Genomic DNA, 25,301 nt, shown 5'->3' with positions numbered 1-25,301 from the left:
ACAACAAGGAAAAATCCTCTAGGAAAAAGGGAACAAAAGACAATAAAGTTTTCATTGTGATCACACTACAGAAAAAAAAAAATACCTTCTGTTCTTTGCAAAAAATGTGTGAAGGCCAAATTTGTGTTTTTCTTTGCTTAAAAAAAAGGATGTTGCATGAATTACAATGCAACCAGTATGTTTTTGTTTGTTTTCTGCACTTGTTAAAAAAAGGATTTTTTTTTTTTTTTTTAAAGTACAACACAGTCAGGTATGCGGCCACAAAAGAGTAGCTGTCTTTGGCAAGAAGTCCAGGCCTTGGCCCTTTCTGTCACCTTCGGCCCATCTCGCTCTGTCTCATGAAGTGGATGTTGTTGGCGCTGTCTGACAGTTCTGGGTACTGCTCGACGGAGATCACGAAGAAGCCGTCGTAGCCTTGCACCCGCCCTGTGCTCAGCACCTGCTGCTTCTCCCCCTCCGTCCAGGCCCGCAGGCCCTCCTCCCCTTCCCGCAGTCTCTGCTGCTCGCGGGCCCACGCCTGGCGCACGGCCCTCTGCCGCGCCAGCTCCAGCACCCGCGCCTTCTCCTCATCCAGCGTCGTCCCGTAGCGGGTGTTCAAGCACAGTGCCCCGTACTGCAGCTGGATGTCTGTGTAGCGTCTAGTCCTGCCGTTGAGCATGGTGTTGATCTGGGACACGGTGACGTTGACCCCATTCTCCAGGGTTCGCCGCCCCCCGCTGAGGCCCAGGATGGCCAGGTCGCCTTCGGAAGGCCCTGGCTTCACAAAGTAGTGGGTGTCCACCCCATCAATGGTGAAGTGCAGGTTCTCTAGGTAATGGGCATTGTTCAAGATGGCAGCAACCCTCCGCCCGTCCTCGTTGGCCACACTGATGATGTCTGTGGTCACTCGGCCGTCCTTCAAGGCAAACTTGACCCCTTTGCCAAAGACTGAGCCGCTCGATGCAAACTTCTTCGTCTCTGGGGCCTGCTGGCAGCTGGTGATTGTGGAGCCATAGAGCTGGTCAAAGCGTTCTAAGGTGACGAAGGCCTTGAGCTGCTTCTGCACTTCACACTGCACCCCAAGGATGGACTGGGGGGGAGGAGAGTGAGAGAGAGAGTAAGACAAAAGGGAAAAAAACCCAAGGGCCTGGAGAATCAGCTCAGATAATGAAGTCGAATCCGCACATATTTAGTAACCTCCAGCATCTAGCTCTCCTGCTGACCACAGAACATCCAGCCTTCCTTCACCCATAGGTTCACCCACCCTTCTACTCCGAAACTAGGGAGCATCTAATCTGTGCCAGGTCCTTTTCTGAGCGCTGGAGACACAAAAATGAATCAGACATTACCCTTTCCCTTTAAGAACTCATCGTTTAATGGGGAAAGACAGACATGACAACATAATTGCAATCGAATGTGATAACTGGTGGTCCAAGAGAGGTCACAGTAATAGTTATAGCTGATATTTCTTGATCTTTGAGCCAAACAACCACCATTCATTGTCTCATTTGATCTTCACAATAACTTTATATAGTGGCTACTGTTATTATTCCGATTTTATGTGTAAGGAAACTGAGGCTCAACGAGGTTGTAACTGGCCCGCAGTCAGACAACGAATAACAAGGCAACGTGCAGACCGGGTCTGTCTGCCTCTGGAGGTGCAGTTTCCAGGGCTGCGGAAGTGGGGGGGGCAGACAGAGCTCGGAAGCAGCTCAGCCTGAAGGTGGAGGAGGGAGGTGGGGCAGGCAGAGTTTGAGGACAGGCTCATGCTTGAGTTGGGACTTAAGGATGAGGGGGTGCTGGCAGATGGAGGAATGGCAAGAAATGCGTTTTTGGCCAAAAGGCATAATAAGGCGAGAAGCAGTGATTTACATTAACCCTCTTGCCCTGCTTTATTGCTCTCTGTGTTTACACGCGATTTTCAAGGAGGGCGTCTGCCCCACTGTGCTTCCCTGGGGCTCCTCAGGGGGCTCTGCTCTTGGCTGCTTTGGGGGACAGGCTGGGCCCTGCCAGCGTGGTGTGCCATCCACCCGTCCCTCCCAGGGCTCGGGGAGCTCAGGAAGCCATGTTCAGGCTCCAGGGCCTTATCAGCAACTCAGGGAAATGGCTTTAGAAACAGGCGCATCGGCTTCTCGCTGAAATTAAGTCCTCTTTATAATTAATAGAACCCTGTCTGTGAACAATTATTTCCTAGAGTTTCACGAAAGCTGGAGTGCTCAACAACAAAGATCTCCAATGCTTGCCAAGGGCAGAAATCAATAATTCATTGACAGGCGAGGTTGGCAGACAGGCAGAGGCTGGGCTCTGCGGAGTGGGGGGCAGGAGGCGGGAGGGCTGCGCTGCTGGGCTCAGCCCTGGGAACAGCAGGTGACGACAGGACACCTGGGCAGGGCCTGGGGATGGTGGGGACGCGAGAGGGCTGGGGCAGCACAGAGGGGCAGAAAGAGGAGGGGCCCTGTGGCCAGGCAGACTTGGATTCTCCGTGGCCTTTTACCACTTTCCAGGTGAGTGGCCGTGGGCGAGTTTCTCTCTGAACCCTGGTCTCCTCATCTATAAAATGGGGAAAGATATCTAATGCATGGGCCGTTTACTTCTTTCAACCATTTATTTATTCGACAGAAGTTGAATACTGCTTGCTAGCCCGTGTGCTGGGTACCAAATGAGACCCAGTACTTACCTTCTTGGGGCTCAGAGTCTAGTGGACAGACAAGAAGGAAAACAGGCATTAAAATGTAGTGTGGGAGTGCTTGGCAAGAGGAAAACAGGGTGCCACAGAGCACAAAGGTGCAGAACCTCATTCTCCAGATGCTGGTGGAAGGAGACAGCTAAGCTGAGACCCAAAGGAATCAGTCTGGATTAAGGGACGTGGATGTGAAAGTTTCCAACCAGCACCAACACGCCATCTGGCAACCCTGCTCTCCTCCTCAGTCTGTTCCCCCCGGGCAGGGACCCCCTTGAAGGCTTGGTCTCTGCCTGACTCACCCCTGAGTCCACCGGGCACAGCATGGGACTTGGCACAGACTGGCTCCTAGTAGAGAATTTATGAATGGGGTCAGAGAGGAGGGGAGAAATGAACAAAGGAATGCGTGAAGTGAGCAGGTGGGATGAGACTGTCGTTAAGGACCTTTCTAGCTATGCAATAATTCTGAGTCTTTGTAATTGGGTCACAAAAGGAAGACAAGAGAAAGTAACGCTTTTTGAGCACCGACAGCATGCCAGGCACTGCACTCAGCAAGATGACACAGAACAGATAAAATCTGGGCTTGAATACCAGCCCCATCCCTTCCTTGCTGGGTGGCACTGGGAAGGCCTCAGGCACGAAATCCATACAATGAGAACAGTAATACTCTGGGATCTTTGCAAGTTAACTCATACAAGGCCAGGTGCATTGAGGTGCTCAAAAATTTCACATTTTCATTTAGAACACACCTTCTCTCCTTGCACTTTTGTTCTGGAACAGTGACAAAGGTGTCCTATTTTTGTGGAACTCCAAACTCAAGTGTAACACAAAAAGCTCCTTAAGGTAGCCCGTGAGTGTCTGTGTGCTGTTACAGCTGGGTCCCCAGGGGCTTGCCTAGGGGTAGGGTCACTAAGTAGTTGCTGAACAGTCGCTGGCAGGCACTGTGGAGGCACCACATTGGTTTCCATCACCAGCCCAAGCTGTCCTGAAAAGTTGGGGGACCCCCTCCTGCAATGTCTGAATGGTTTGAGGAGTAGATAGCCACGTGTGGGCGTTACCTTGCTGTTGTCCCATTCCTGAGTTTTCATGTGGGTTTGGACGAGCTCGTAGGATGGTTCCATGGCATCCATGTCGGGTTTGGGATAGCCAGGGATCACGTTGTGCAGCTGGAATCCAAAGGTAAGCAGCCAGCTGTTGACATCTGGCCAGGAGAGAAGCAGAAACACCCCAGTGGAGTAAGCAGACCTCAGATGTGACCCATCCCGATCACGTGGCCGAGAGTCAGGCTGTGGGGGCAGAGGGTGTGCAGAGCTGCCGGTGGAGAGTCAACCGCGACACACACTTTGGAAGATTTCATCGCATGAAAGCCAAAGGTACTCCTGGGGCCCAGCGATCCCCCCTCCCAGGTCCATACCCAAGAGAGATGAAACTTAAATAGAACCTAGGTTTCCAGACTTCCCTTTCTACTCTGACTTCATCTCCCAGTCCCTCCAGCTTCATACCCAGGGGCAGCTGTTGATGGATGAAAACCCCTCACTTCCACCCCAACATCAATAGGAAACACTTGCAAGGACAGCCAGACCCACAGGGAAGATTTTAATGACTGACTTGCAAAGAGAAGATTCACTTAAGAAACAAACCCCCTCCTCTCCCAACCTTCTTTGCAGTGATTAGAGCCAAAGTGCCACAGGGCATGGAGATGTCCTGTACCTGAGATCAGAGTTTTCCTCCTGCTCCTGCCTTTCATTTACTCTGATGGCCCAAGAGGGTCACTTGACCTCCCTGTGCCTTCCTTTTCTAGTAACTGTATTGGGCTTGGGGATCTAGTCCCATAGGCATGGGACTAATTGGTTTTATAACATTCCCTGGGGTTACTAATTATAAAATATCAGGTGTAGGGATAGACAGGATTTTGCCATGAGCACTTAGCTCACTGAAGAATGGAATCAGGAAGCCAAGACACAAGGAAAAGAAAGGGGGCTGAGGATGTGCCACCAGTTACATGGCAGGCTGCTGCTGAGCACCTTTTATGTGCCCAGCAGTGTCACACAGACCCTCACCTTGCACACTCAGGACCCTGACGTGGGCATGGATAACTCTGGCAAAAGGAAAAACATTAGAGGAGGGTGGAAGACTTTCACTTGGACAGGCTGACAAGTGCACACACAGAAGGTGGCATTTAAGCCAGACACTGAAAGCCGTGTAAATTTTGTCAGGCATTTATAGAGATGAAGGGGGCACTTCAGACAAAGGTGACTGTACAAGGCAAACCCTGGAGAAGGGAGGTGAGTGCAGAGTGTTCAGGTAACCAGAGAGAGGAGCTCAGCAAGGCTGAGAAAGAACCAGAAAGGAAAATTGTGGCTGGAACAGGAAGAGCCTGGGATGGTGGGTAGGAGGTTATTTGGGGAAAGGGAGAGACAGAGAGACAGACATGCTGCATCCCAGCACGGCTCCTTGCAAAGGGGCAGCTGAAGATGCCAAAGCAGTTGTTGACCAGAGACTCAATCCAAAGTCTGGGGGAGGCAGGATTTTGAGTGGAGCTTCAGAGCCAGGCCCAGTTTTGGCTTCTTTGCAATGGAGATAGAGCCCTAGTTAGGGAGGTCCTGTGTAGGTTCTAGGCATAGGTGGAATTGTCTTCCCCTACCACCCACTCACTGCATCCCAGTGGTGGGAGTGACCTGTGTCCCTGTCACCATTTGGTCCATGTTGCTCTCCCATTCAATAACCTCATGTTTGCCCTTGACCTCATTTTGCTTTGTTTCTGTTGTCCTAGGGCCCCTCTCCTGGTACGCGACCTGGTGGTACCAAGGTGGGTGGTGACAGAGAGGGAAGCGTAGAAGCCCAGGCTCTGCTTCTTCAGTCTTCCTAGGCAAGATCATGGAAGGGGAAGAACAAGGTAGCTGAGGCAAGACACATGCAGGTCCAAATTCTGGCTCCCAGCTTACAGACTGTGAACTTGGACAGTTTACTCAACTTTTATGAGGTTTAGTTTCCTTATCTGCATATTGATGATAAAAATGGTTTTATGCATTCATCATGGAGAATACTAATAGCGTTACCATATGGGGGCTGTTATGACCGGAGCTGTTATAAGTGTGTGCACAAAGTATTGGATTTAATGTATTTGAAGAATCCAGCTCAGTGCTGGCTCATAGGGCGTTTTCTCCATGTCCCCTAACCCACGCTTGCACGTCCCGGGAGCTCCATTTTCTCATTTGTAACAGAAGGGGCTTGGACCAACTTTTCTTCAAAGTTCCTTTCATTGCTGAGTTTTTAAGAGTCTTTGATTCTGTGAATCTTGGCAGATGGTTCTTTGGGAAATTAAAACAAACAGAACAGGGGGGAAAAACACGCCAAAAAGCCATTTTGCCTGAGGCTGAGAACTTGCATCTGCATTTGTACTTGCAAAGGAAAGCTTCTATCAGGAATGCCGCAAACTCCCAGGAAACCAGGGGCTAAGAAGAGGGCTGTGCCTTAATTACAAGTGATGGAGGGTGGGAAACTTTCCCATTATGCCTTTAGGAAAGATGCCGAAAATGAATTTATCCATAGGTTTTTCTACAGTGCTTTTCTGAAGAGTTGGGAATTTGACTCTCCCTCCTTAGGACATCAGAGGGAGACTTTTTACCACCGTCCCACACTCCAGTGTTGCCACTGGGGAGCGATGCCATGTGAGCAATGATAATCCCTTTCACGTGTGCACAGCTTTGTTCTCCACAAAGTGTATTCGAGTCCTAGAATGAGGGTTTCGGAGTCAGAGCAGAGTTCTAATCCAGACTTGCCACTTCGGGGCAGGCCAGTTATTTTACCTTTCTGTAAGGTAAATGGGGTCAGTGATCCCCACCTCCAGGCACCAGATTAAATGCAATGATGTACACAGTGTACCTGTGGTGGGCAGTTTTCGGTTCCCTTCTCAGCATCCCATTCTGCCTTCTCTTTCCTGTTTGGAGTATTCAAGTAAGGGAGCTGATGCCACCTAAGGGGTTGGTAATGGATCACCTGCCCAGGCAAAGCCAATCACTGCCCTCTATCTCTCCAGCCGTAGTGACTGCTTCAGGGATTGTCATGTGATCTAAGCCTACCCGACCAGAATATATCTCAGGACACTTCAAGAAATTTTTAGAAAACAAGATGTTCTTTTTTTTGGTTACTATTGCTGGATGTGAACAAATATGCAGGTAGCCTACATGAAAGCTAAAAGGTAAGGCAGTGAGAATTAGTACTATCTTGTTTCTTATTAGCAATTGCAATTTTTTTTTCAATCTGCTAAAAACTTGACTGTTTACATGAAATCTCTCTTGTGCACACCGTGGTTTTTCAAACTGTGGGATATGACCCACTATGTAGTGAAATCAGTTTTGTGGGTCATGACCAGCATTTTATTGAAATGGAGCAGACGAGACTAGAAAATATAAGAGTATATCATATTCTTACATATGCTTTTGCAAACCTTTTGTTTTAGTGTTTTACTGCGATGTAAACTCTTTTTCTTATGGTGGGTTCACAGTCAAAAAAATCTGAGAAAAGCTGTCTTGGATCATGTCATCTATGAAGGTGGGCAGTTTGCCTGACTGCCCTTGGGATCCCCAGTACAGGTCTGGTACAGAGTGGGTATAAGTAATATAATAGTTGCTGATTTAACTGACTAGAAAACAGAATGCAAACTGAAATCGTTAGGTGCCCCTTGGGTGGTTGGTTGTTTTGTTAAAAACTGGATTTGGAGACCATGATTGTAGTGAAAGGTGTTCTGGAGTCAGAGAGCCCTGGATTAGAGTCCTAGCTTCATGGACCACATTTGTGTGACTCTGAGCAAACCCATCATCATTTGGAGCCTCAAAAGTTCATCTGTAGAACTGAGACAATGACAGTGATCTCACAGAGCTGTTGCAAAGTTTAAAGGAGATCATATCTGCCAAGTGCCTTGTGAGTAGTCATGTTAGTGCTATTCTGGAGGGAGACCATATGTATACGGTGGTATACAAAGAAAAAGGGAGGGAGAGAGTAATATTTTGGCAAGCTGTAACAATTTTTTTTGATAGAAAAGTACATTTCCTATTGCAGTATTTTTTTTTTCCAGCTACAGCAACCTGCCAAGACATCTCACAGGAAACTCATTGGAGGGTGAGGCAGGGGGTGTGCTTAATGCAGACAGATGTAATGGAAATGTCATTTCAATCTGTCAAGCTTCTCTAGGGCTAGCAGCCGAGTTGAGCATGGTGAAGGCTGTGAAACATTGTTAGGATATGCATGTTTATCCATAGGCCCCAAGTATGTTTTCATTACACCTGTCCACCACCTTGTTCTGCCTTCTTTCCCGTGCTTAGGACTCCTGCTCTCAACATGACAACGTGGAATTCTTCCCTGAAAAACGAATCCTCCTATTGCTGTAGGCAGAAACAGGGTCTAGACCGGGCCACCAAATTTAGGGGCTGGGGAGCCATGTCTGTAAGGGGCACTCAAGCGAGCTAACATGTCATCCTCTCTACACTTCCGTATGTGCCGTCCCCTCAGCCTGGAACGCCTTTCTCCCCATTCCCTGATGATTGCCCACCCAGAAGCTGTGCTCAAATGTCAGCTGCTCTCTATGCTTCCATGGCCATCTCTGCAAACTTTTGCCATGGTCCCCCACCGCCTTGGACAGCAATTGTCTGTCTCTCCTCTCACAGTGAGAATTCCTGGAGAGTAAGAACCACCTTTATTCCCAGTGCCTAAAACTATGGCTATACAGAGGACACACTTGTGGAATGGCGGAAACTGCCATAAAAGAGGGGGCAAGAGGATTGGGTCACAGACAGAGGAGCAGGAGAGACTTCTGGGTTTGTGAGTTGGGATGTGACCAAATTTGGCAGACCACAAATTCTTTTATGTCAAAAGTGTGGGCTGCACCCCCTGCATGCTCAGGTTGGTTTCGCCGTAGTGGAAGGTGGGGCTCACTTTTTAGATCAGAGGGTGGAGGAAAGGAAACCAAGGTGAGCCAGGTGCTGTGCTGGGTCTGTTATGCAACGCATTGCAACCTGCCCCCCAACCTGGCCAGGCAGGTGCTTATTTCTATTTGTTCCATGTGTTCTTTGCTCCCCTTTTCCTTTTTTCTTGGCCTCCTTAGTCTTCCATTTTTTCTCCACATTGACTTACCAGCTATGCCTCTGTTTTAGTTTTTATCTTTTTAGTGTTTGCTCTAGGGTTTATAATGGGCGTATTTAGTTTATTGGAGTTGAGATAGGTATTCTAATTTCAATTTATAGACCAGAAAACTGGAACTTAGGATAAAGTAATTTTTGTAACATGGTGGATCCTTCACTCAGATTTGTCTCCAAAGTCTGAATTTTCTATCGTATCATCGCAAATTGAGAACTTGTTATTATTATTATTTTTTATCCATACCTTAACTCAGCGTATCGGGGACTCATAAATGGCTTGATCTCTGTGTAAGAAACTCCCAAAGCATAATCAGATGAGATACGAGGATTTCATGGTAATGAAGGGCTTGATTCATGGTCAAATAAGTTTGAGAAAAAAATGGGTAAATATATTAAATAGTTCTCTACTACAGGACTTCTCAGGGCTTTAAATAAACTAAAATGAATTGTAAAGATGTAGTAATGGTGGTGGCCCTCACAAATTTATTTGATGCCAGAACCATTTTTTTCCAGAGCATTCTCTGAACTAGTATTTCTTCAAATATACTTTGGAACATGCTGCTCTAAGAGGAAGGCAATGTTTCCTGTCACCCGATACCAGCTTTCTCAAGGAATATTAAGCCTCGTCAAGTGACCAGAGCAATGCAGTGGGTCCCGGCCCCTGAATGAGCCCCGATCCTCACCTGTCATGAAGCACTTGATGTCCTGAGAGTTGCTGATGGGATTGTTGTTCTTAAACATATAGAGGTTGAAAGGCATGATGTTGTTGCTATTCAGGTGCTTCCACAGCTCGTGGTCTGGGCTGGTCCACCGCCCAGCCAGCACATCATAATCCCGACGGCCCATGTGGACGAGCTTGGTGAGTGGATCGTAGAGACCCCCATGGTAGCCGATGATGATCTGGAAGTTGGGGTTGGTATCCATGTAGATCTCCCCGTAGGCTGTGTACAGGATCTGCTTGATCATCAAGCCTGTTCCACTGAAGACAGCGAGAGGGGTCCCGATGTTGTCACAAGCTATGTAAAACTCATCGCCGCTGCTCAGCTCCATGGCAAAGAGGTGTCCTTGCAGGTCGTAGTAGAGGGACGTGATCTCAGAGCTGGAGTGGTTGTAGAGGTGGGTGACCTTGGTGGGGTTGGTCAGGTCTGCATAGAAGAACTGCAGGTGGTGGCTGTGGGTGCTCTTGCTGGACACCCGCCGCCCCAGGCCATCGTAGCGGTACCTGACACTCCAGCCACCAGCCCGGTTGTAGGCCTTGATGAGCAGGCCAGCTGAGTTGTACTCGAAGACGTCACCACCCCGCTGCCTCAGGAAGCCGTCCTCGTCCATCTTGTACTGAACATCACCCAGCCTAGTGATGCGGTCACGGAGGTCATAGCGCAGTGGCGTGAGCCGTGCACTGTTCCCAGGGCTCAGGAGGTGGAGGTTCCCATTGAGGTCATAGCTATAGCGCCAAAGTGGCTTGTCATTGATGGAGACTGTCTGCAGCTGGCCGTCAGCATCGTACTCGTAAGAGTAGCGGGTGGTGTTGGCGTAGGGTCCCACCTTCAGCTCCTTCTTCACCACGCGCCCCATGTTATCATACTGGACAGTCATCCAGTACATGAGCGAGCGGAAAATCTCGTACTGCACTTCCTTCATCCTGCCGTACGCGTCAAAGTGCTTGGTGTGGGTCATGACTGCCGTGGTAATGATCTGGTTAATGTCATAGTAGATGACACCGAACTTCCCGAACTGCTCTGTCTTGCCTGACACGTCATCGTAGCGATAAAGATCAATGGGCAGGGGGGTCTCGTTGATCACGGCCTGCATGCTGGTCACCCGGAAGCTGTTGTCGTAGTTGTAGTCAAAACGGGCGTTGACCATGCCCTCCTCGGTAAAGCGGAAGATCTGCCGGTCGATCAGGGGCCCAATCTGACGGTAGCGGATGGTGCAGGTGAAGCCCTCGTTCTGCAGGTTGATGGTCTTCAGCATGCCCGCCGTCTCGTCATAGGTGAAGCTCACCTTGGTGGTGTCGTACAGCGTCTCGGCCAGCTTCGACAGCTTGCCATACTTGTATATCACCCTGCGGCCGGTGCCCAGGTAGAAGGTGTGGAGGAGGTGCCCATCCTCAGTGAAGTCCTGTATGACCGAGGCATTGCCCTCGGGCGGCTGGTAGATGTTCCTGTAGTAGCCCACCGAGCGCATGGTCTCCAGCGTCTGCCGGGCCACGTTGGGCATGGTCACAGAGGAGAGGCGGTCGTTCTTGTCGAACTCAAAGATATACTGCCTCTGGCTGTGGAGCAGCAGCACCATGGACTGCAGGGAGAGAGAGGAGGGTGGTTAGGAGGAAGCGTATCTAAGACTTAAAGGAAAGGAACAGGAGGCCAGGGAGACTGGCGGTTCTCCCGAGTTGTGCCCAACTGAGTGCCACAGGATACTGCGCGTAGGTTACAGATGTGCTAATAAGCTAAGGCTTTTTCTCAGCCCGGTGGGCCTGGCAGGGACCAGGCCCCAGACACTTGGGCCACTTGCTTTCCTATGCTGACCAGCCTTGCATGTTTACCTCTTTGTGCAGTACAGATCTGACCTCTCTTGTGTGTAACGGGGTGTGAGAAAGGTCGGGAAGCACAGGCCTGAAGTATCTGCCTCTCTACTGGCTTCCTTGCTCCAGACTTTGCAAATCAATCTTCCTACTCAAGCAAGAACGAGTTCCCCAAACTACAGTGTGACAATGTCTTTTGCCTGCTAAACAGCTTCTGTTGACTCCCTGTGGCTTAGGGCATAAAGGCCATGTTTGAGAAGGGCATTTAAACTTTGCATAACCGTTTATGTAGTGACAGGTCATATGCCCACCCTGGGCTGGGCCAGGCTGTGACGGGAATGGGAGAACCTGGTTTCTAACAACTGACTCATTGTGTGGCCCTGGGAAAGTTCTTCCCCTCTCTGGGTTTGGCTCTTCCGAGGCTGGATGACCTCCAGGTCTCTCTCTGAGCACTAGCACAGAACATCACTCTTGGAGACACTCACCCTGCATGGGCTGGCCGGGGGAGGCTCGCCACAGAGCAAGCAGAGCCTGAGCCCTGCACAGGGGACAGGGAGCAGGGAACAAAGCAGGGACCTGGGGACTAGAACTGGGTGTGAAGGGCATACTTTCTCAGGAGAAATCTAGCAGGTAACAGGCTTCTAGGCATCAAAGCTACAGTGTTCACCTATTTGGAACCAACTTTTGATTTTAGGTAATTTCTGATTCTTAGTCCCTGGGATGAAGTGAATCCTGGCCTGAAGCAGAATGGATTTGCTAAGGCCACGCCTAGCACTACTAGAAGCTTAGGATTAAGCACCTGCTCCCTACTGACTGATCCCAGGCTTTTGTCTGGCTCTCCGTGACTGGATGGCACCATGTGCCCTAGACCTGGGAGCAGACCCCTGCCCTGGGTCTGAACCCTGAGACCCGCTCTGTAAGTCCAGCTGGGGTTTGTGCCTGTTCCCAGCTCTGTTCTATGGGCCAGGCCTTTCATATTCTCCTGCCCTAGGGTCCCCACCTGCAGATCTTCCAGATATCTCTTGGGACCCCCTGGCCTCGGTGGCAGATTTTTCCTGAACATTTCTGCTTTTGGAGACCACATGAGTCAGATATATCCCGCTAAGGTCGGCAGGCTGGGCCTGGCCACACACTGAGCTACAATGACTGGCCTTCTGTACAGCAAGGCCAGAGATGGAGGGGGACAGACACCTGCCTTCTCTAAGTACGTGTAGCTCCACGTCTTCCCATCGGCAAAGATCCTGGACGTGACGCGTCCCGCCTGGTCGTATTCCATCCTCTCCGACATGATGCCCCTCTGGATGCCGGCAATGTGGCCACCAGGGGAGTATGTCACGTTGACACCGTTCAGCCTGCTGCTGGGTGACCAGAGGCTGGGCCGGCCCGCCTGGTCATACAGGATCCGAAGGGTGAACTTGCGGTGGTCATCATAGATCTTCTCCGTGCGAGTCACGCGGTCAAAGTCCAGAGACAGAAGGTTTCGGTTGTGAACCTGGAGAAGGGGTAGGAAGGAAGGAACAAATTACTCTGGAAGTTAGGAACTTTGGTCTCATGGCCAGTGTGGCTCTCAGCTGTGCTGAGAAGCGCCTGAGTAGCGGAGGCAGCCAGGTCCTGGGTATCAACAGACATGAGTCCCAGCTTTGCCACTTGGCAGCTCTGTGACATTTCCTCATCTGGAAAGTGGGAATGATAATGCTAATCGCATAGGGCTCTTGTGAGGATAAAGACAATGCAGATGTTGAGCAAGTAATAGCTATGGCTGAAGAGGACCCCCGTGATTTTTGGATGTGATTCTGCTAATGAGTATATATAAAAACAAGGCAGATCCTTCTTGGCTCCTTCCTCAAAAGGGAGCTGCCAAGTGAGCCCAGCACATAAACACCTGACCCGTCTAGTCCATGCCAGACACTGCGCTAATGCTAGATAGATGCTGTGGGGACCAAGCTGAGGAAGTGAAGGGATTTGCTCCGGATCATGTGGCTGGTGAGTGACTAAGTCTGGGCTTCACTCTCACCACTGCAATGTGCCAACAAACGCTCCACGGTCCTCTGAGTAAGTCTTAGCTTTCTGGGGGCTCTGGACTTCCTGTCCCCTCTGAGGTCTGTCCTGCCCTTGCAGCACAATCGGGGCTTCTTGATCACCTTGGACAGTGCCCAAGACATCTTCTTCCTGGAGGTGCTCGGAGGCAGTGGTGTTTGAGGCTGGGTGGCTCCTGTGGCTGTGGGCTGGCTGAGGACACAGTCCTGGCTCTGCAGCACTTTGTTCCTGCCTCCAGGACCGGGAGCCCCTTGTATAATCTCCACCTGGGCTGCTAAGTAGTGCACAGTCCAATTTCCTTTTACAGTCAGAAAGCTACGGCTCCCACAGAGGTAGCAGTAAGTCAGGTTTTCATATTTTGATAAAGAAATAGCCTTCAGGGGCCTGTTTTTGTATGTAGATCTGCCCCCCAGGCACTGACTACCTGTGAACCGCTGCCAGGCACTCCGAAGCTAGAATGCTGGTTCCCGCTGATTGGAGCCTGGCCTCATGGGGCACATGGGCACATTCTCTGCGTCTCCCACTAGTCACTGGTTGATTCTGACAAGTAGTAAGGAAGACCCCAGAGAAAGCAGATAATTAGGTCACGTGATGCAAAGCGGCATGTGTGGACTGAGGTAATGAAAGGTCTTCTGTGGCCCTGTGTGGTCTAAAAGGGGCGTAGGTCTAGGAGTTAAGGCACGGATTCCAGCCTCAACTTTGTAACCAACTTTTCTGTGTGACCTTGGGCAAAGGCCTGCACCTTTCTGAGTCTCAGTTTCTTCCTCTGTATGACAAGAGAGCTGTTTGGAGGATTGAAGAACTTAAGTATATGACTTTGCGCAACGCTGGGTGCACAGAAAGTACTGAATAAATGGTGGAATTATTTCCGTTAAATGACAGCCAACAATCATGGTCATTCTCAGAAGAAGGAGAGACATGTGTGTCTCCCCCTTCTCCCTACACAAATGCTAAGGCCTTGAAAATAAAGATTTATAATGATGATGCTCAGACGACTTTGGCTGTGAATGGCCTGGTTATAATAAGGTTGCCTTCCCTGGGGTAATCAAACACAGTTGCAGAAGCAAAAACAGTGTGGCAGACAATTCCCATGAAAAATCAGAGGCGTTGAAGGCTGAAGCTGTGTTCTTTGCAGAGAGGGCAAAGGAAGATACAGGGTCTGTGCTACCAACAAGAACGGGGGCCTTTTGAAAGCATCTTTTGGAAGGTCCCCCTACTGCTCCTCCCAGGGTGCCACCCAGCCCGCTGGCCCCCTCATCCCCTGGAGGACCTCTAGTGAAGGGGAGCTGCACCTTTGTGGCAAAATTAATAAAATTAAATTAAACAGCTCACCGGGGAACCGTCTAATGCTTCCTGTGCTCGGCAGTGACGGCAATGAGATTATTTCACATCTTTCTTTATTAGAAAAGTTCCCAGTTGTATAAAAAATGAGCTCCATTATGGGGAAGCACACCCGGCTAACATTCTAATTCCACATGCCGCCGCTGTGGGTGGCCATTTATTTTGGGAGGACACGTAGATGTGGCCACCCGATGAGCGCACCATCAATCTCAGGCTGGGAGAGGGACCAATTAGAGCCTGGGAAACTTTTGGTCCAGTTCATACAGCAGAGAGGAAATCCTATTAGTACTAATCACTGCCGTTTATTGTGCACCTGGGGTGTACCCGCACTGGGCTAGGTGCTTTGAATGTATTATCTAGTTTCTGCAGAGGAACCGGAAGGCTCAGAGGAGTTGCTCAAGGATACCCACACAGCCCAAGCAGGAATCAAATGCAGGTCAAGCTTTCCAGCGAGTACACTGCCTCAGATGTGCAGGAAGGGCTCTTGGAGAATTCAGCAGGGGGACTCAGGCCACGGAGAACAAAGACAGCTAGGCCTCCCTTAGGGAACCAGTGGGAGGCTGTTGTCCACACTGGATAGCTGCTAGAGGTCTTAGCCGAGTTCTTGGCTGTTGAGGGCACAAAGGAAGCCTGGTTTTCTGGGTTCCAGTAGTGTGATGTTGGACACGTCACTGTAATACGTCTGTATCTCTTGTAGGCCTATTTTCTAGCCTTTACGAGCATCTTAGCTATGGGACTCTGGAAAAATCAATTACCCTCTTTGGATCTTGGTTGCCCCATGTGTAAAACAGGGGCTTAAATGAACTTTCTTTGCTAAAGGGCAGGGGACTTAAGAAAGTCTGAGCTGTGTTGGTCTGAGGATGCTTCTGTGGTTTTCACAATGTTAGGAACATTTAGCTCAGTCTGTGGTTCGCTTTAGCTCAGCAAATACCTCCTGAGCACCTGTGGACTGTGAGGTGCTGTGCTGTGCCAGGGCTAGTTCGTTAGCTTTCCCTCTGCTGTCACCTTCCCTTGTCAAGCTGGAGGGAGAAGCTGGGCAGTCAGGCCCCAGGGCAGATGCCACACTCTGCAGAAACATGGATACAAGGCAGAGAACGAGCTGGCTCAGGGCATCCACATACTAAAAAGCACTTGGAATGCCAGATCATGATGCCAGCGCCCTGGCAGTGACAGCTAGGGTGAGGCCATTTTGCTCATTTAGGGAGGGTAACTCTGCCTGGAAAGAATGGAGAAGGTGGCTTAGGTTCTGAATAGCTGAACTGAATTTTGGGACATTATTGCTATTAGCAATAGTAATAACAATAATTGTAACAATGGGGGAGGGGGGGCAAAAACCTACCTAACAAGTACAGTGAACACTATTAGGTGATGGGCATACTTATAGCCCTGACTGAAGCATTACAAACGTGATCCATGTAACCAAAACACTTGTACCCTCTAAATATTTTGAAATAAAACAATTGTAATAATAATAGCAATAACAACACAAGTAGCTATTATTGAGCACTTATTATATTATGTGCCAGACTCTGTACAAGATGCTTTATATATTACTTCTAGTCCTTGTAGCCATTTGTAAAATTGGTTTTATCTCCCCCATTTTATGGATAATGAAATTGAGGCTCTAGGATTCTTGACTTGTTGAAGTTCACTAAATTCACTAAGGGAACAGCATATAACATTCAACTCAGACCTGACTAGCGCCAAAGCCAGCGATCTTTCCACAAGTAAAAACCGAAAAGATATATAGGAGCCTCTTACGGCATGTGGTTCCCTGCTTTAGTTCCCCTCTTTTACAGATGAGAAAACTGAGGTCTCTGTTTCTGGAACAGAACCCAGTTCTCCAGCGTCCCGACCTCCCTTCCCCACGGGACACAGCTGCCTCCCGAGGCCTTGCTCACCCGCAGCCGGCGCCCAAAGACGGTGACCTGGCCCCGAGCCTGCTCCTTGCGCTGCCGCCACTCCACCAGGTTCAGGCCGTTGTCGATGGGCAGGGTGACGTTCCTCTTGCCCACGGTGGGGTTGACAGTGCCAGCCAGCAGGTGGGGCTCGGTCTGCAGTGCCACCTCCATGCCGTTGGCCAGCAGCAGCCGCAGGGAGCCGTCAGCCCCGATGTAGTAGCTGTTCCGGACTTGGTCTGAGGGCAGGAGAGGCACAGACTGCTCAGAGGGAGTGAGGACGAAGGGGGTGTGCGGAGAGCAGAGGCCGTGGTGGGGAGGTTAAGGGGTTTGCATTTTCTAACTGTAGCAGCGGCACATTATTATTAAAGAAAACTAGGAAAATATACAGAGAAGGTCATCTCCGATCTCAATACTCAAGGGAAACCATTGTAAATGCTTTGTATATTTGTAGATTTTAGGCTATTTCCAAATGCACTTACAGGTTAAAATAGTTGCTTATAGAGTTTTGCACGGATCATTGTATTATACAATGTTACTGAATGTTTTTCATAAACAATTTTCTTAATGACTGTACAGTATTCCACTATATGGAAATACTATAATTTATTTAACCAAGCCTCAAAGAGATATTCAGTTCACTTCCAGTTTATCACAATTACAGTAACACTGCAAATAAATATAGTTTAAGCATTATGTTAAGTGAAAGAAATCATATGCAAAAGACCACATATTGTATGAGTCCGTTTATATGAAAAGTCCAGAATAGGCAAATCCATAGAGACAGACAGTAAATCCGTGGTTGCCAGAGGCTGAGGGACAGGGGACAATGAGGAGTGACTGCTAATGGGTGTGTGATTTCTTTTGGGGGTGATAAAAATGTTCTGGAATTAGATAGTGGCTATGATTGTAAACTTTGTAAATATACTAAAAGCCATTGAATTGTACACTTTAAAAGAGTAAATTTTATGGTATGTGAATTATAACTCAATCTAAAAATATACTTTTTGGATAAATCAATGTTTTCATTTTAGATTTTTTAATCAAAATAGATTCCTAAAAGTAGGACTACTAGAGCATAGGGTTGAACATTTTTAAGGCTCTCGATATACATGACAGTAACAATGTTCTTTATTACAAGGTTAAAAATAATTCTGACACTTAAATCACTGACAGAATGACAAATATATACATTAATATATTTTAAGTCATTCTCATACATATATGAGATACATATATTGTCATAAGTGTGTATATGTCATGTATACATATATGACAATGATTTACAAAGAGATATGATTTGAAATTGTAAATTTGATTAAAACATTTTAATACAGATCTTTAGCTAAAAGAAACTTCTGGAGGGGAAAAAAGTAAATTTCAGCTGTAAATGCACAGAGTTCTTTTCTAAAAATGGAAACAATTATCTTGGGCTTGTGCTACATTCTCCTGACTCTTGCCCTTCCTCAGCTGTTCCTCTGTCTGCGCTGCCCCTCTCTTCAGTAAGTGCTAGCTTCAATCTTTCCTTCAAGGCTCTGCTCAGATGTCCTCTCTTCCCAGAAGCTGTCCCTGTTCCTCTGGTCAGAATGAACGCTTCCTCTGCTGTACACTCCTCAGCCTCTGTATGGGCCTCATCATGGTCTTGTAGCTGAGGGTGCAGGGTTCACCTCTCTATTAATGCACACACTCGCACACATTTAAGTGCTTGCCGTGAGAGGCCTTACTGCACAGAGGTGAAGAGCCTGCATCCTGCAGCCAGGCTACCTGGGTTCAAGTTCCAGCTCTGCTACTGCCGTGCTGTAAGACCTTGGCCAAATTCTTAACCTGTCATGCCTCTGTTGCTTCATCAGTGTACTGGGGACAATAGCTAATGCTTGCCTCACATGATGCTCTGAGTACCAAGTGAGCTAATCAACATGAAAAGCTGGGAACAGTGCTAGCATATAGTGTTATACAAAGGTCAGCGTTTTATGTGCTAGTCATGGTCACATGTGTCTCCTACTGTCTTTCCTCTACCTCCACCACCCCATTTCTCTCTCTTTCTCTCTCTCACACACACACACACATGACACAGTGAACTTTTCCAGTACTGATCATGGTCCTCCAGTAGCTGCCCATGGCCTTTAGCTCAGCAGTTAAGAGAGTGGGTTCTAAAGCCTGTTTGTTTGGGTCCAAATACCCTGTCTGGTGTGTGATATGGGCAAGCTAATTAGCCTCTCAGAGCCTCTCACTACCTTCATTTGGAAAATGGAGATATTAATAATACCTACGTCACAGGCTTATGAGGTACTGCTTAATAAGACTATGAACATAAAATGCCAAAAATCATACTTTGTAGTTAATAAGTGCTCCAAAAATATTACATCATTACAATTCTATGTGCTCAGTAAATCAGTAAATATTTGCTGGATTGAATTAGATATGTTTCAGGTTATGTCCAGCAATAAAGAAGTAGTTTTCGTGGGAAACTCTCACTGAATCATCCCTGCTAGGATGGCATCCAGTTGGCCCCTCTTTCTCTCACTCCCTCCCCACTCCATCTTTCTCCTTTTCTCTCTCATGAACGGAAATTCTAAAATCTGCCTCAAACTCGTTATGCATTTCTTCCTTTGAAGAGTGAAGAAGCCTGTGTCAATTTATCTTTGAAAGCAGCTCCTTGCTGAATTCACCCATGTCCATTAATGGAGACTTGGGAGGGAGCAGCCTCTGTGGAGGCCCATCTCAGACGGTTCCCACTTAATGTGGGCTGTGATTGCCCAAGGCCGCTACTCATTAGTAGCTACTTCTTAGTACTTCCCATAGTTTAGACATGAGATGAAACCGAAAGAGCTTTTCACAAAGACTCCACTGAGGCTGCAAAACTGAGCATCTGAGCCTGGTACTTGAGAAGGGAAGGGAGCTTGGCAGAGAGGAAAAACAGGTACTCCATTCCCTGGATTCCAAGATGTGCTTCTTCTTTTCACTTTTTTTTTTTTTTTTTTTTTTGAGACAGAGTCTCACTCTGTTGCCTGGCTAGAGTGCCGTGGCGTCAGCCTAGCTCACAGCAACCTCAAACTCCTGGGCTCAAGCAATCCTTCTGCCTCAGCTTCCCGAGTAGCTGGGACTACAGGCATGCGCCACCATGCCCAGCTAATTTTTTCTATATATATTTTTAGTTGGCCAGATAATTTCTTTCTATTTTTAGTAGAGTCAGGGTCTGGCTCTTGCTCAGGCTGGTCTCGAACTCCTGACCTCGAGTGATCCACCCGCCTCGGCCTCCCACAGTGCTAGGATTACAGGCGTGAGCCACCGCGCCTGGCCTCTTTTCACATTTTAATGTTTCTGAAATTGGAATGTGTCCATGTATGTCTTTTGGGCACTGTGACTTTTTTCCTTCCTCCTGAAAAGTTGTTATTAAATTGATGGTGCATTTTAAAAATGAGGAATGTGGCACTTTTGAATTTTAAAAAGTTGCCCAAATATAAGAAAGTCTGCACCAACCTTTGGGAAAAATAGTCCAGCCAGTTTAGCAGTGTGGAATGGATGGATGAGACAATTCTTAATCATAGGGAAGAAAACAAGACTCGAAGGCCTGAAGGCCTAGATGTCTGAGTCCCTGGCAGCCCTGCAGTCCTTGGTCAGGAGGATCCTGGCTGGCCCAGACATGGCACCTTCTCTTGGAAATAACCCAGTCAGACCGTAAGTACCTGGGGTGTGTCCCATCCCACCATTAAAGGTAGCTGGTGGGGAAGGAATTCCAGGGTTTGGTCTCTCTTTCTTTGAGAACCTTAATTGTTCTTTGAGCTCTTTAAAAGGCAAAAGACTACATTTGGGAATAAAAGTGCTTGTAAGAATATACAGACATTTGTTTTCTTACTGTAAGTTAAACTGCTTGCTAATTAATTAATTACTTAATTAATACAAATACTTAACTAAGCAATACTATGTGCTTGGCCCATGCTAGTCACTTTACATATGTTGTCTAAAGAGATTGTCTGAGCAACCCAATGAGGCATGTATTATGAGTCAGCCCCATTTCTGAGACCCAGAAACCAAGGCTCAGAGAAGAGGAATGGCTCCACCCAGTTCACACAGGTAGGAACTGGCACAGCAGGCACGGGGCCCTGGTCTGTCCACCCCAGAACCCCTGCCTCGCCACTGCCCACACCGCTCAACACAGCTTCACCTGGCTTTCTTTTCCTGGAGGAGAAAACCGCGGGCCACAGTGGATGAGGTGGACTGGAACTTGGTCCCCTGAGTGTCCATGAGAGGCTACTTTTACGACTTTATGCTGAAACCTTTGGGAGTATAGACAGCCATCTGGAGGGCAGGGTGAAAATCAGGCCAGGCTTTCCCTGGTGATGGTCTCTTTCTTTTCAAGCTTACTAAATCCAGCGAAGCTGCACCCCGCCACCCCATCTCATGAGAGCAACTGAGGCAGACAATTCACAGCAAGGTTTCATCATTGTGATTTACCTGAAGCTAAAAGTCTAACCCACACCAGGATGACTTGGCAATGCAGAGAAGGGTCTCTGTCTATGGAGTCCTAGCAGAGGCAGGAACCTTCTCACCTGGGCTTCAGGAAGGATTTCTCCATGCTCAAACCCCTTTCATAATTAGCTGTAATTATTTTTGTCCTTTGTCCTCGCCTGCACCAGTGGGAGCATACGTCTTTTAATCTGGGAGCCATTAGCATGGCAGAATAGCGAGGTCACCTGGATTAGCAGCTAATGGATTCTCTACCCTTTGTTCTGATGATAATAGGACGGGACAATGAAATACTATTCTGAAGCTTCCGAGAAAGAATTTACTGGATTCAGGCTGGTATGTTTTGCAAATTAGGTGGCGATACAGAGAAAAACCAGTTGTGATGCTTTCCTGTTCTTGGGCAGCTCTGGCAGTAGCTTGTTTCCTGTATCATCCATCTCCAAAGGGGTCTTCCCACCCCTCTGCCTCAGCGTCCCCACGCCCCCACCTGGCTTACCTTGCAGCAGTGTGTAGAAGGCACCTGAGGCAGACAGGTTGGTGGTTATGGTGACATCATCCTTGCTTGAGGTCTCTACCTGGACATGCACTGAACTGTCTGTGTCACTGCGGAAACTGCTCACCTGGCCAGTGGGGAAGGTCACATTTGTCAGGCGGCCAAAGCTGTCATACCTGGAAACCAAAGTGGGGGGGGGCACTGAGTAACAGAAATATAATGACACCATGGCTTGAACTTGGCACGTTCTACCTCATGCCACAGTTTTTTGTGTTCTGCTTTTCTTTCTGGTCAGATACATTCTCAAGTCTTCCCCATCTCCTTGCACAAGACCATAGCTTTCAGGATATGACTCCATCTGCTGATATCCAACTGCAGGAAAATGACTGACCTCTCTGAGTCTTCCTGTCCTAATCCAAACAGTGGAGATGGTACCACTGCCCTGCCCCTGCCCAGGACTACCATGGAGGACGTGGGAAAGCGCCTGGTAGCTATAAACTAGAATTCACTTGTGAAGGGCTGGGATGATCATGGCCATGACGAGACAGCTGACCCAGCATCTTAGAACTGGGAGACTCCCCAGAATTGATACAGTCAAACTCAATGCTTGAATACCTTTTGCAAAATCCTGAAGAACTAGTTTTACAGGTTTTTCCTGAAAAATACTAGAAATGGGAACCATTACCCAGGGGATTCCCAGAAGATACAGATCCTGGGAAAAGGGGACTCAGAATTCAAAGCAGGACTCAGGTCGCTAAGATTTGCAACCCTCCCCATCTAGATTTCACATCTGGCATTAAGTATCTATGTATCTGCAACTCTCAGAACCCACAGCTTTGGTCAGGTATGGTCTTTCTAAAGAATCATAATTGAATCTTAATTCTCTTTACCATTCTCCTGATAATAATAAAAGAAATATCTATCCTGATTGAGCACCTCTAATGTCCTAGGCATGGCGCTAGTTGCTTTTCACACATTTTTATTTAATCCTCATTTAATACATTTTTCTTTTAATCCTCATTTAATCCAGTCTAAAAGGTATGTATTATCTCCTTTTTGGAGGATCAGAAATTGAGGCTCGGAAAAGTGAAGTCATCTGCTCAAGGTCACAGAGTTAATAAGTGTGACAGAATCAAAATTCAATTTTAAATCTACTTGCGTCCAAGCCACCACCTGCCTGTCTTCAGTGAACATTTCTGCACCATCTATTTGCAAGTATCCATTTCTTGAGCGCCTCCCTGCTGCAGATGTGGTTGGAAGAAGGCAGGAGTGGGCTAGTCACGTTTTAATTATTGGTTTTAATTAGGGGAGGCTGAAGTGTAAAAAGGCAGGCTTAAATAGCCTTTTTGCACATGTGTGTGAATGGTGGAAGTTCCTCATCTACATGTCAATATTTCTGACTTCTGCTCCTGTGCAAGGCTGCAGCGCGGGTTCAGCTGGACATGTCTCCCCCATGTATTTTGGGTCTCCCTACTGGACTTTTTTTTTCTTTTTTACTGTTTTGCTTTTATTTCCGGAGCACAGTTGGCCTCTGGGTCCCTGTGAGGGTTTTAACAATGGGGAAATAAAAGGCCAGATAGGTCAGCTCCATCCTGGCTCTTCCTGTGATTCCTTCTGCTGGGCCGCACTTCTTGCTGGGACTGCTGGCTCTGCAGCTTGTATGGTTTCAGCTGAGACTTGGTGGGTGAGACTAGGCAGGCCGTTGCTGAGCAACTTTCTGCCCAGGACCAGACACTTGGGTGCTGCACTCCAGATCCTGCCATTTGCCAGCTCTTTCTGTACCTGTGCCTGGCACAGATCACGGCACTCTTCACACTGAATGTAACAGTCCCTGGCATACTCTGTCCAGAGGAGGTGCTGGCAAAGGTATTTTTAATGAATCACCCCTGTCCTTGGCCTAAGACCAATTCTTGGGGAAGGGTCAAGGGCCTTTGGGAAAGTTGAATCTCTCCATTGTGGAGGTCTGAGGAAGGGGAATGAAGCCCTTTCCAGGATGGCAGGCAATGCGGTGGTCTCTCCTATGCTACCTAGGCTGGGCTTGGCAGGGCAAGGCTGTGGAATTGTATTGGGGGCTCTACTACAGGCAGTTAGGGGGCTTTGAAAGCCTGTTTTCTGTCATGATTTCTCCTTTCTCTTCAGAGCCAGGTTCTTCCAGGAGAAGGTCAGTCTGGCCTAGGGAGGCTGAAGCCTGGACTGAGTGGTCACAGGTGGAGTGCCCCTCAGAGCTGGGTGAGTGAAAGGACGGCATTGCTGATGAACTAACAGAGAAAAAAAGAGAGAAAAATTACAGCACACAACTGCCCCTTTGTTTGCTTAACCACTTGTGGCTTAACTTGGTTTTTTCAGGAGGCTGTTTTACAGAACTGGAACAGTACCGAGCAGACAGAAAAGGGGGTGCAGCCCTCCTGCACATCTGCCTGAGCACATTCTGAGAAGTCTGATAGAGCTGGTCTAGCAGAGAAGCAAAGACACAAATTGCCTCCTGTTATCATTTTGCAACAATAACTGCTCTATCCTTCATCCCAAGAAAAAGCCCAAACCCCTTATCCTTTGGGCCGGCATTTCTTTCTTTCTTTCATGCTATGCCCTTTTGTCTCTTGGAAGTAAAATAAACTCCTTTCTTTAAAACTTATCCTAATCTTTGTGTCGAGAATTCTTTCTCATCCTGCATTACGAGTTCCCACCCTAACAGTGAGGAAGTAGTTCTGAGATTGTGTGTCCTAAGGCCTCTCTCACCTGGAGACACTCTCTCAGGGCTCTGTTCCCTTCAACTCTAAGAGAGGCTGCAGTTCATTTTTAACCCTTTATGGGCACTGAAAATTTGAACAGGAAGGAAATTTACAAAAATGTGTCCAGTGGTTATCATTGGGAAGTAGAATTACAGGTGATTTTAATTGCTTATTTATATATGTGTTTTATATTTCTATGATTTTCTATAATAAACATGCATTATTTTCATAGTCAGAAAACTACTGTCCAAGTAATACCACGAGTTCATGAGCATGGCCATCTTGGGGAAGTGGACCATTTAAATTACTGGCATTCCTAGGAGAGTCTCACTTATAAGGCAAGCTACTAATAGCAATTTCCAGGTCTTTTCAGCAAAATATTACTAGGGCACCCCAAGCTTCTTAGCTAAAAAGCATGACTCCAGGAACTGGTCTTGCCTTGGTCATCTTAACTGTCTCTGTGGTTCATGATTACACTGAGTCCTGTCAGATGCTGAGTCATTTTTTAAATCAACAGGACGATCTACTCCAGTCCAAGTTTCATGGGATAGGGATGCTGTTCTAGTCTGATTCTTTGAGCACCTGTTATCCCTATACATATTCTTTATTAAAAATGAGACTATTCACTCAGACTATCTAATCTCCTGACCTAACCACATAAAAAAAGAATTCATGGCTGCACATGGTGGCTCATGCCTGTAATCCTAGCACTTTGGGAAGTTAAGGTGGTAGGATTGAGTGAGCCCAGGAGTTTGAGACTGGGCTGAGCAATATACCAAGATCCTATTTCTGGCCATGATAGCATGTGCCTATAGTCCCTCCTACTCAGGAGGCTGAGGCAGGAGGATCGCTTGAGCTCAGGAGTTTGAGGTTACAGTGAGCTATGATGATGCCACTGCACTCTAGCCCAGGCAACAGAGTGAAACTGTCTCAAAAATAAAACAAAACAAAAATCATTTTATTATGCCATGCAAGATACTTAAAAAGCAGCGTTGGAATCTTACAGGTAAGAATTG

General features: G+C 47.8%; 1 protein-coding gene across 1 annotated transcript in view; it reads right to left on the bottom strand.

Annotated features, from left to right (window-relative positions):
- Window positions 1–261: 261 nt before the first annotated feature.
- The window catches only part of TENM4 (teneurin transmembrane protein 4), a 431,057-nt gene continuing 406,017 nt past the window's right edge, over window positions 262–25,301 (bottom strand). The window contains exons 26-31 of the mRNA XM_069469155.1: window positions 21,560–21,732; window positions 16,600–16,835; window positions 12,516–12,812; window positions 9,480–11,094; window positions 3,718–3,860; window positions 262–1,069 (exon numbers count right to left, since the gene is read on the bottom strand). Of these exons, the coding sequence (XP_069325256.1) occupies window positions 311–1,069; window positions 3,718–3,860; window positions 9,480–11,094; window positions 12,516–12,812; window positions 16,600–16,835; window positions 21,560–21,732 (3,223 nt within the window). The 3' untranslated portion in view covers window positions 262–310. The remainder of the gene's footprint in view (window positions 1,070–3,717; window positions 3,861–9,479; window positions 11,095–12,515; window positions 12,813–16,599; window positions 16,836–21,559; window positions 21,733–25,301) is intronic.

This window comes from Eulemur rufifrons, chromosome 6, assembly GCF_041146395.1.
Source record: "Eulemur rufifrons isolate Redbay chromosome 6, OSU_ERuf_1, whole genome shotgun sequence".
NCBI classification, from domain to species: domain Eukaryota; kingdom Metazoa; phylum Chordata; class Mammalia; order Primates; family Lemuridae; genus Eulemur; species Eulemur rufifrons.
The sequence above is the reverse complement of the archived record's forward strand: the minus strand, read 5'-3'. Positions and strand labels throughout refer to the sequence as shown.